A 12,282-nucleotide genomic window follows, 5' to 3' on the forward strand; every position below is an offset into this window, starting at 1 on the left:
AAATAATGTTGTGATAAACATAGGAGTACCTGTATCTTTTTATATTTGATTTTAGCCAAAAGGTCGAGAAGCAATTTCATGTATCTTTTTAATTTAGTGTTTTCATTTTCTTTGTGTAAATACTCAGTACTGGAATTACCAGATCATATGGTATCTCTATTTTTAATTTCTTAAGGAACCTCCATACTGTTTTCCACAGTGACTGCACCAATTTACATTCTAACACTGCACAAGGGTTCCACCATTTTCTCCAAATCCTCACCAACACTTCTTATTTCTTATCTTTTTGAAACTAGCCATTCTGATTGGTGTGAGGTAATAGCTAATTGTGGTTTCTCAATATATCCTCAATACATTTTTATTGTCACTGGAAGTAACTCAATATGTTCTCAACACATTTTACTATATTGGAAGCCCCCAAATAACTTCCAGGCCAGTTCATTTTAGATAAAAGTACCTAATTCCTCTTATCGTGTTCATTTAGAATATAAAAATTATGCCAGGAATAATAATGTGTTCTATATAATTAGAAAATAAATTGAGGGCACCTGGGTGGCTCAGTCGGTTAAGAGTCTGACTTCGGCTCAGGTCATGACCTTGTGGTTCATGAGTTCGAGCCCCACATCAGGCTCTGTGCTGACAGCTCAGAGCCTGGAGCCTGCTTCAGATTCTGTGTCTGCCTCTCTCTCTACCCTTCGCCTGCACACACACACTCTCTCTCTCAAAAATATATAAACATTAAAAAAATTAAAAAAAAATTGTAATAAAGTATAATAGAAGGGTGCCTGTACTGTTACCTACTTCCTTGACTTTGTCTTGTGCTCATGGAACAGTATTTTGACAAAATCTGTTGTGTGGTGAGTTTGTGTGTTTATATTCTTAAAGGCAGAGATCATATGTTTACTCTTTATCATTTGTCACTTTCAGCATTTCAAGATGTTAAATTCACAGAAATACTCCACAAATACTTATTACCTAACTGATGGAAAGGTCTGGAATGGCTCAGAGATTATATTTGTTGAGATCAAACTTTTACACTTATCTGTTGATATAAATCCTTTTATCTGGTTTGCAAGTTTTCACAGTTTTTAAATTAATCATAATTTTATCATAACTGTAACTATTAGGCAAACTGAGCTTTTCTAATTGTTAATTCTTCTCTATCTTAATGTTATTGCTAATTATTTCAGACATTATCAAGTATTGAGATTATACTGGAAATTAGGTTAATTTTAAGTGCTTGAAAGATTTATCATGCAATTTTATTTTGTTATTCAAGAATAAATGTCTTATTGTTAGGGATGATAACAAATTTAATACTTAAGAGATCTAACTATGAGGCTTTCTAAAAGCAAAGAAACCATCCATCCATTCCACTCTTGCCACAGATCCTCAAATTACTTATTAATTTAAACAGTTGGTGTGGCTCTATTTCTGAAAGTAATTCTTACTGGTTTGTTAATGGCTTCCTTCAACAGTTTTGCAGCTTCTTCCCAGTTATTTTGTTTGTTTTCTTCACAAATATTTAAGGGGGATCTTCCTTGTTGGTCCGTTATGTGCTAGAAATGTTGGAAAAAATAAAAATATAAAGAAAAAAGTATTACAGATCTATGGTATTGTAAGTGAAAATGTCACAGTTTCACAAAAAACAGACTTTTGTCAAGTATTAAATATTAACCACACTTAGGACATACAATACTTAAAATAAACATGAATTGATAAAGATGACTCAAAGCACTAATCAATGTGATTATTGTTTTTTTAAAAGTTCTGATTATAAGATCCAACAAAGGTTTTGTTTAAAGCGATTATTTTCCCCTTTAAAATACTTATTAACACAAATTCTGAAAAATGGGAAATTCTTTTTCTTTCTTATTTTTTTGAGGAAATACAACGTAACATAAAAAGAGGTTAAATTTTATGTATATGCAGGAGATTGATGGTGGTGATGATTGCACCACAATATGAATGTAATTAAAAAAAAGAGGTTAGAGTGGAAGAGAGCCAAAGCATAAGAGACTCTTAAAAACTGAGAACAAACTGAGGGTTGATGGGGGGTGGGAGGGAGGGGAGGGTGGGTGATGGGTATTGAGGAGGGCACCTTTTGGGATGAGCACTGGGTATTGTATGGAAACCAATTTGACAATAAATATCATATATTGAAAAAAGAAAAAAATAAAGAAAAAAATAATAAAATAAATAAATTAAAAAAAAAAATGAATGTAATTAATGCCACTGAACTATACATCTAAAAATGGCTATAATGGTAAATTTTATGTGGGGCATATTTTATCACAATAAAAACATGTATAAAATCAAAGCTTATACATAGATATTACGTATACTACATACTAAGTAAAATTTATTTTTTTCAGTTGGTTTCTCAAGTATACAATTGAACATTTTAGTGTCATTACTGGTTTTTCATTGCTTAGACATTTAAAAAAACCCTGGAAAATAACTTACTCTGTCAATTTCTGGATGGTTTAGGAGAATCTGTACTATTTCAGCATGTCCTCCTCCAGCAGCAAAATGAAGAGGAGAACTAAGCTGTCCATTTAAAAGGTTTGGATTGCACTTTCCTTTCTCTAACAATATGCGAGTGGCCTCAACTTTTCCATACCTGTAAAAAAAAAAAAAAAATGAAACTTACCCCCCAAAATAATCTGAAACACTAAAAAAATTTATTATTATCTTTAGTATTTATTTATTTATTTTGAGAGAAAGAGAGAGAGAATGTGCATGTGAGGAGGAGAGGGGCAGAGACAGGAGAGAGAGAATCCCAAGCAGGCTCCACACTGTCAGCACAGAGCTCAACACAGGGCTTGATCTGATCAACTGCAACATCATGACCTAGAGCTGAAAACAAGGGTTGGATGCTTAAACTACTGAGCCATCCAGATGCCCCCAAGATGTCTTAAAAAGTTAAATCTCAGATACTATCTCAAAGAAATTTAAGATCTTTTTTTAGTAAGATACTGACATAAATGTTTTTCAGTGTCTAAGCATTTCTTACGAATTCTTCTGGTTCAATTCAACTGTTTCTGTTTCTGATCAACTAGGAGGGACTATAACCTCAAATACAAGATGAGAAAGAACTACCACATGCAAGGTACAAAAATTATAAACTAAGGAAATAAAATTTTTAGTTAAAAATAGGTTCAGAATCAGAATGTAACTCATAAATAAACTTCATAATGCTTTTCACTTAGGTCTGATTGTGATTTGTAAAATAAGCCCAAAGATATAATTTGATATGTAGCTGTTGTATTAGGCAATGTGGGAGACATAAAGATGGAGAAGATACATGGTCTCTGCTTGGATAAAGGCTTACAGTGTAATCACAGAGGTAAAACAAAAACATTGGATAAGTTACATTATGCTGTAAAACTTAAGAAACAGCTTAGAATAACAACAAAATAAGCATTGTTTATTTCTCAAGTCAAAATGATATATAACTAACACTTTAAAAAAATGTCAGAAAAGGCAGGACTTCAGTCTAAGACTTCCTGAAATGTTTTGATAGAAGAATTAGAACTGGACTTTAAATAGGAAGGAACAGAAGAGATGCTGAAGAGAGGTAAAAATATTTTAGGTAGGGGGAAAAAGAGTAACTAAACAAAGACCCAGAGGAGTACAAAGCATGGTGGGTGTCTGGGTTGCTTAGTTGGTTAAGCACCCAGCTATTGATCTCAGCTCAGGTCTTGATCTCATGACCGTGAGTTCAAGCCCTGCAATGAGCTCTGCACTGGGTGTGAAGCCTACTTTAAAAACAAAAACAAAAACAAAAACAAAAGAGTACAAAGGCTTGTGTCAGACAGTTGAGTCCACAATTTGGTCAGAGCCAAAGACTTCTATAAGGCTACAATCTGAAGCAATATTGGAAAAGTATATTCATTGTAAATAAATGGGTGGGAGGGGGAAAGGGAAAGGAAATTTGGTACATTTGAGGGAAAATTACACATCTTTAAAAGTGATTTGATTTGCCGTCCACTTTCCTTTCTTCTCTTTTCACATATCCTTCTTACACCCTAAACCTGCCACTTGTATGCTACTCTTTTTTATTCATTTCACTTTTTGCTTATGTTCTTTGCTATTCTTGAGATGTCCTTTCCCTCCTCCTCATTTTGTTTAGGTTAAATTCTGTTATTTCTCAGAAACAGTTTAAAATCTTCCCCTTCTATAATCTCACTACCTGCAGCATTTCATTTTTCATTCTTTTGTGGGACTTATTTTATGTACTTTCCCCCTTATTATTCTGGAACAATGGGTAGAAAACCTTTTTCCTTCTAAATATATTTTTTGAGGAAATGCAATATAACACACAAAGAGGTAGCCTAGAAATTCCTGGAGGGTAGGTACCCTGGCTCTGCATTCTATAAACTGCCTTACGCACAAAAAATGAGTGAACTGTTCAGTAGGCATTTGAAAATGCATGCTTAGTACTCAGGAGGAAGGCAAAGGCTTGGCATATCTATCTGAGAAAAGGCAAATTCATCTAACTGAAAAGAATTACCATTAAGGCTGGGAGAATGGATGAAATCCTTCTGAGAGAGAATTTAGAGAAAAATTATCTTAGACCAATGAAATGCATCTTGAAAAACAATCTTTCAGGACAGGAAAAGACACGTCTAAGACAGCAATTCAAGAAGTAATACAAATAATTAATATAAACATACATTCTGTATGATGCTTTAAAGTTTTCAAGGTACTTTCATATATAATTACTTAATACAATCTTCAAAACAACTTATGAGGCAGGCAGAAGTATTTTTATTGCTCAGTTAAGAAAAATGAAACTTGAACCAGGTAAGTAGCTTTCTGAAGGTCCCATGGTTACTAGCCAGTGTTAGAATCCAGTTTTCTGAATCTTAGTATAGCAGTTTCCATACGATAACACACGCTTAGGTCACAGAATGGAAGCCAGTATTTCAAGAATACTAATAATGTAACAATAATAATTTGCATTTGTATTGACCTTCATTATAGCTCCATTATGCCCCTTCAACTCCAATTTGTTCTTAGAATGAAGGGGTGGTCAACAGTATTTAATGCTGGAGAGCAGGGAAAGAGATTAAAAACTCAGAAAAGTTTAAGAAGGTTCATGAAGAGTAAAAAAAGAGACAACAGTGAGTGTGACCCACTCACCTTTGAGATCTAGCTGTGAAAGGAAGGAAAGAAACGGGATAGTGGCCAGAAAAGGCAGCAGGGCCAAATTAATGTTCTTTTCAAGAGGGAGAGACCACACATGTTTGAAGGCAATAAAAAAGAAAATGCAGAAAAGGAGAGAGTGAATTTAATGGCAAACAAGGATTTTTACTTGCATACTGCATGACACAGGAGAGAGATGAGAACAAAAACTATACAGAAGGACATTTCTGATGGCTTCAATTTTCTTTGAAAATAGGGAGGTAAAACTACCTGATAAGAGGAGAGAAAGGAAGTAGTGGGAGTTTAAGTGCTTATGACTACAAAGGTTTAGAACAGCTCATAAGGGAGGACTAAATGGCTGACAGGATAAATGAGACCAAAAGGATAGACAGCTAAGCTACTGTGAAGATGGGGTAATTTGAAGGGAATAAAATACTCATAGTTCAAAAATACTCTCTAGCAATAACATGAAACCTAAAAATAGGATCAGAGAAAAAAGACATTGATTTGAGAAAGGTCATAGATTATGTGATGTCGGTGAAACATTTACTGAGTGGTTGGTAAGTTACCCATATGGGAAGAAAGGCAACTTAAACAGTTTTGGAAAATAGTACAGAATAGTTTTCAGGTAGATGGTCACCAATATGAGAATTTTAAAAGCTTGGAGTAATCTTAGGGGTGGTCCTTAAAGAGTGATCTGGGAACCCCTGAGATCCCTGAAATCTTTTCAAGGTATCCTCTAGGTCAAACATACGTTAATAATAATACTAAAATGCTACTGATCCTTTAAACTTTCACTTTCTCTTAAGTGTACAGTGGGATTTTCAGGAAGCCATGTGACATATAATACTGCAACAAATGTAGAACAATTCTACTCTTCTCATTAATTTTTTTTTTATTTTGAAAAATACAGCATATTTCATAAACATTTTTAAATGAATTAATAAATACTTAAAATATTTTTCAGGTTTAACTTCTAATATGATAAACAACACTAGATATAATTTACATAAACAAAAGCTCTTTGGGATTCTGTAACTTTTTTTTTAATAATTTTTTAAAAGTTTCTGTTTATTTATTTTGAAACAGAAACAGTGCGAGTGTGGAGGGGCAGAGAGAGGAAGAGAAAATCCCAACCAGGCTCTGCACTGCCAGCACAGAGCCCAAGTGGGGGTCCAACCCACAAACCACGAGATCATGACCTGAGCTAAAACCAATGAGCCAGCCAGGCATCCCGGGATCCTGTAACTTCTGAGAGTGAAAAGGGAGTCCTGCCACCAAAATGTTTGAGAACCATCAATCTAATAAAAACCCTCACTTTAAGATGAGAAAACAGACCAAGAGGGGTAAAACATCTTGTCTAAGCTTATAAAGTTAGGCCTCAAATCCAACTCTTAATGAGATAACCTAGTATTCCCATCCTCGATCTTTATACTAATTAGGAAATAAAAGTACATTTCCAAGCTAAAGTAATTTAAGTTCTTACTAAATGGTCAAATCTACCTTCATTCAAATTCACATTAATTAAATGATTCATCTGATGAAAGTATTGCAAGGTGGCCCATACTACTCCTGATATATTAAACATGATTATTATTTCTGACAGAAAATGTTATCTAAGGATAAAACTCTTTTCCTGTATACTGTATACTGTAGTAGTAAGATTTTCCAATTAAAAATACTATGGGTTAGGGGCGCCTGACTGGCTCAGTTGGTTAAGACTCTTGATTTTGGCTCAGGTCATGATCCCAGAGTCATGAGATTGAGCCCCATGTCGGGCTCCACACTGAGCATAGAGCCTGCTTGAGATTCCCTCCCTCCCTCCCTCCCTCTCTCTCTCAACCTCTGCCCCTTTCCCCAGCTGGCATGCACACACTCTCTCTCTCTCTAAAAAAAATAAATAAATAAACAAAATAAATAAACTACGGATTTATAAATTTGATTTAGAAATCAAAATCTTTAAATTTTTATAATATTTTAATAACAGCCAACATTTATTGAATACTTATTATGTGCAAGGTACCCTCAAAGCATTTATTTGCATTTTCTCCTTTAATCTTAAGAAATATATTAAGTTCATCTTGAGGATAAAGACACAGGTCCTTAGAGACATTAAGTAACTTCCCAAAGGTCATACTTTTAGGAAATAAGAATTATTACGACTAAAACCTAAGTACATTCCAAAGAACATTAAATACTATACCATACTTCTGTTTTTATGTAATAGATACTTAAAAATATTACCATTCTTTTATTAGAAAATAACCCATGCCACAAAAAAGGACAATATTAACCAAATATAAATTTGGGATTTCTCAACTAAAATTCTCTGCCTCCATCCTTCCCAATTCCATAGTGTACTTTCTTGTGATTTGAAGTATATTCTCTACCTCTTTTCGTTTAGTTCCATATAAGGCACGTGATTTCTTTTTGTACTGTTGCTGCTACCAATATTTATTAGTAATCTGAAGAAACAAACAGAAGTTCAGTTAAAAAATATTTAGGGTAGGGATGCCTGGGTGGCTCAGTCGGTTGAGCGTCTGACTTCTGATTTCTACTCAGGTCATGATCCTAGGGTATTGGGATTGAGCCCTACTTTGGGCTCCGTGCTGAGTGTGGAACCTGCTTAAGGTTTTCTGTCTCTCTCCCTTTGCCCCTCTCCCCAGCTCAAGCTCTCTAATAAAAAAATTAAAATATATACATGTGTGTATGTGTGTGTATATATATATATACATATACGTATATATGTATACAAATATACGTATATGTATCTATATATATATATTTAAGGTAACTCCAAATATGAATAGAAAATTCCCTGTAATGGGAAAACAATTAAGAACACACAGAATAAAGAAGCCTAGTTTTGAGGAAATAGAAAAAAAATTAAGAGCATATTTCTGGAATAAACTAGCATAGCTTTAGGGAAACAGCATATTTTTTAAGAGAGAAAAGATGTATATTAAAAGCAACTATATTTAGCTACTGGATCACAAATTTTGGAATCAGTGAAATCAAAATAAGTTTGAGCAATGATCGAATTAATGCCTTTACATATAGATAAATAAACAGACGTGGAGAGGTGAAATATCTTGTTAAATGTGGCTCAGATAAGACGTAGTGGACATTTGGGGCGCCTGGGTGGTTCAGCTAGTTAAGTGTCTGACTCCTGATTTTGGATCAGGTCATGATCTCACAGTTCATGAGTTCCAGCTCCACGTTGGGCTCTATACCAACAGCTCGGAGCCTACTTGGGATTCTCTCTCTCTCTCTCTCTCTCTCTCTACCCCTCTCAAAATAAAGAAATAAACCTTCAAAAAGAAAAAGTGGACATTTAACAGGCAGTGAATAATGTAGGCACTTCTTAAACTAGCCAAGGAAGTTCACTTTCAACAGTAACTCAAAAGCAGCTTACCCATAAGAAATAATGGTAAATCACTTCATTACATCCTTTTTAGAGAATAAACTATAGCTAACACTTAAATACTGTAATGAACACAAGTTCACAGTGAGTACAAAGAGTTAATAACCCCAATCTTGTGAGTTAATTCCGCTTTAAAAAAAATAAAGAATGGAAGGCTTTGATTCTAATGAAGGCTTTTGGGAGTTTCTTGATGCCACGGTTTTCCAAAGTACTATATGGATACTTATCTAATATGATCAACATCAAAACATAAGTAGTTACCTCATGTAAGTTTCATAGCAAGAGAAGAGTAAAACAAACATTTATCTAATACAAAACAATAGAAATTACAAGGGTGAATAAAGGACCTACTGCTATATAATGACACTTGCTAATGATTAGCTATTACACAGGATGACCTGGTAATGCATAAGAACACCAATGATACTTTTCTCATGGGGCAGACCTTGTAATTCTGAACAGTGGTATGTATATATAGTAATCAGATATCTAAATAGAAAGCTCATAAGGCAAAAGTGGTAGAGAAAAAGGAGCCGGAATGAGAATAGTCCTGAAAAGAAGCACTAATGTTTATAACTAAAGATTCATTCCTTCTAAGAAAAAAAAAAAAAAAAGTAATCCATTTACCAGCATGCATAATGAATGGGCGCCCAGTGGTCACTATCTAATTGGTTGACTGAAAATCTTTCATTGAGAAGACGGTTTAGTAATTCTGAATCTCCTTCACAGGCACTTCGATGGAGAGGAAAGTCATCTACCCACTGTCGTTCCCTAATTATTAAAAACAAACAAATTTTTTTTTTATAAAGCACTTTTGAAATTCAAACTGTTTCAAAACAAACATGATATATATATGAAAGCTTTGGTCACTTAGCAGCTGCAAACTATATCATCTATGCAATGATTACATTGCATACTAATTGCATATATCATTTTAAACAATATTTTAACATTAGAATGTAAGTTTTAAAAAAGCAATGTGGAGTAAAACCAAAACAGTACTTGTCTTCTGTGACACTGCTCATGCTTCTCTGCCATTTTTCTTGTTTGGGAATTTGGATTTTTGAGTAGTCTGGAGCTCCTAGACCAAAGTATGGATTTATTACCACTTTATCTACCTAAAATGGGAAAATAGAAAAAACAAAAACCCCTTAAGAGCTTCAGATACTTGGCTTTAATAGACATAAATACAACTAACTGTATATGTCATCTAACAGGTATATTTACCTTAGGAAAAAATTACATTTGACATAAAATGTCTTTTGAAATCAGAGCCAAAATTCATTCAACTCTTACCCGGTTCGTATATTGAAGATCTGATCCAAACAAAGGGTTGTAAATACAGGTATCCGCTTTCTCTAGGGCTAACATTTTACTCTTTATTTCTAGTGCACTGTAGCCCATATGTAATGAGTTTTCCATTTGACCTGATTCAGTAGCATATGCAGGGTTTATGACATTAGTTTTTATCCGCTCAAGAGGAGAAGGCCGGAATAAAGCTGGAATAAAGTGAGATTGTGCATGGCGTTCATCTAACCACCTGGCAAAATAAAAAAGAAGAGGTAGTAGAAGTATTTGTTCAAAAGTGAAGATGAAGAAAGTAGACCATCCAACTCTGATGTGTGATACATTCTTTTTTTTTTTTTAATTTATTTATTTTTGAGAGATAAAAACAGAGCATGAGCAGGGGAGGGACAGAGAGAAAGAGACACAGCATATGAAACAGGCTCCAGGCTCTGAACTGTCAGCACAGAGCCCAACGTGGGGCTTGAACCCACGAACCGTGAGATCATGACCTGAGCCAAAGTTCAGTAACTGACTGAACCACCCAGGTGCCCCTTTAAAAAAATTTTTTTTTGTATTTATTTTTGAGACAGAGAGAAAGCACAAGTTAGGGAGGGGCAGAGTGAGGAGACAGTATCTGAAACGGGCTCCACACTGACAGCAGAGAGCCCAATGTGGGGCTTGAAATCACAAACTGTGAGATCGTGGCCTGAGTCGAACTCAGATGCTTAGCTGAGCCACCCAGGTGCCCCCTATTGTGTGATACATTCTAATATCACATTCAGATTTTTATAATTTTTAACTAGTGTTAAGTACTTCATTTAGTATTAATAAAAGTTTTTGTTAATAGACACAGCAAACTATTTTTAAAGATGTTTATACCAGGGTACCTGGGTGATTCAGTTGGCTGAGCATCTGACTCTTGATTTCAGTTCAGGTCATGATCTCACAGTTCGTAGGTTCAGTCCCCACATGGGGCTCTGCACTGATAGCATGGAGCCTACTTGGGATTCTCCCTCTCTCTCTGCCCTTCCCCCACTCGTGCTCTGTCTCTCTCAAAATAATTAAATTTTAAAAAATGCATATACCATTATAATAAAACGCCTTTCAAAAAACATGAAGTACTTTTAAGATCTGAACCACTGAGATGTAGGTGACATTTGCTCTGTTGTTACAGAAAGACAAAGGCATGATAGGTTTAAACAACTTGTCTAACTTACTCTTGTCTACTCTCACTCAGAGTAACTCAATACTAAATCTGTCAGAACAACTCGAGGAGCCATTTGGCCCAGCATTAGGGAAAACAGAAAGAGAACTTCAGTCGATTGCGTATTTAACTGTTTAAAAAAACAACTTTTTTTTAATGTTTATTTTTGAGAGAGACACAGAACACGAGCAAGGGAGAGACAGAGAGAGGGAGACACGGAATCCAAAGCAGGCTCCAGGTTCCCAGCTGTCAGCACAGAGCCTGACACGGGGCTCGAACCCATGAACTGCGAAATTATGATTTGAGCTGAAGTCAGATACTTAACCAACTGAGCCACCCAGGCACTCCTAATTATTTTTAAAGACATAATTAGTTCTATTGAACTACTGCAGTGGAGGAAAGATGGAAATAAGAGATCTCGTATAAAAGTAGGAGGGAAAACAAAGGCAGTGGTTAACTCAACTTGAAAATTAAAACAAAAAAACAAACAAAAAAAACCCCAAATCTAGTTTTAAATCAAGGAATCTTAATCCTTCATCCAGGCAGTCTTTGTCATTTTTGGAAAAAAATTAGCCCATTGTAAGCAAACCAGGAAAATCCCGTCTTTGGAGCTTTTCATTTTTATATTTTACTTCAAAAACTTAACATTGTGTTACATACATATTATTTGCTTCTGTTCTAACAGAGCTAATTTCTACTATGAAGCTGTATTTGGCTTATTAAAAAATATTTTTAGTGGTATTTCTTACTTATCCAAGGCTATTAACATCCTTGCTGTAAGTGTAGCAAAGTGACTGCTGGATTCACTACAGACTCGCATAATATCTTGTAAGCAGTAAAAAATTGGGCATCCTGGAGTATATGTATATTTAGTATTATCTGAAAAAGAAAAATGAATAATGTCATCACATATAAGGTTTACAATAACATATTTTTCATTAAAAAAACAGTTAAGTGTAACATGAATTGTTTTAGATTTGGATTTAGAAGACCTTGATTAAACTGATGACCAGTTCTGTGACCTTATCCACTTGGAATTAGAAGACCTATATTCTTAGAGGATTGCAGAAGTTGTTTCCTTGTTTTCTTCCTTAACAATGTAGCAAAACTCTGATTAATAACATTTCCAACACCATTTAAAATACTGTACTTCTTAGTCTAAGTATGACTGGGAAAAAATATATATAATTGGAATGCCAGAGCTGGCTAATAAAAT

At 34.6% G+C, this 12,282-nt stretch overlaps 1 protein-coding gene across 4 annotated transcripts in view; it reads right to left on the reverse strand.

Moving 5' to 3' along the window:
• The window catches only part of KRIT1 (KRIT1 ankyrin repeat containing), a 41,003-nt gene that overhangs the window by 17,022 nt on the left and 11,699 nt on the right, over positions 1-12,282 (reverse strand). For all 4 annotated transcript variants that reach the window (XM_042917588.1, XM_042917586.1, XM_042917584.1 and 1 more), the window contains exons 5-10: positions 11,816-11,945; positions 9,872-10,115; positions 9,578-9,693; positions 9,203-9,346; positions 2,467-2,623; positions 1,452-1,559 (exon numbers count right to left, since the gene is read on the reverse strand). In XM_042917588.1, the coding sequence (XP_042773522.1) occupies positions 1,452-1,559; positions 2,467-2,623; positions 9,203-9,346; positions 9,578-9,693; positions 9,872-10,115; positions 11,816-11,945 (899 nt within the window). The remainder of the gene's footprint in view (positions 1-1,451; positions 1,560-2,466; positions 2,624-9,202; positions 9,347-9,577; positions 9,694-9,871; positions 10,116-11,815; positions 11,946-12,282) is intronic.

Source organism: Panthera leo, chromosome A2 (genome assembly GCF_018350215.1).
Source record: "Panthera leo isolate Ple1 chromosome A2, P.leo_Ple1_pat1.1, whole genome shotgun sequence".
In the NCBI taxonomy this organism is placed as follows: Eukaryota; Metazoa; Chordata; class Mammalia; order Carnivora; family Felidae; genus Panthera; species Panthera leo.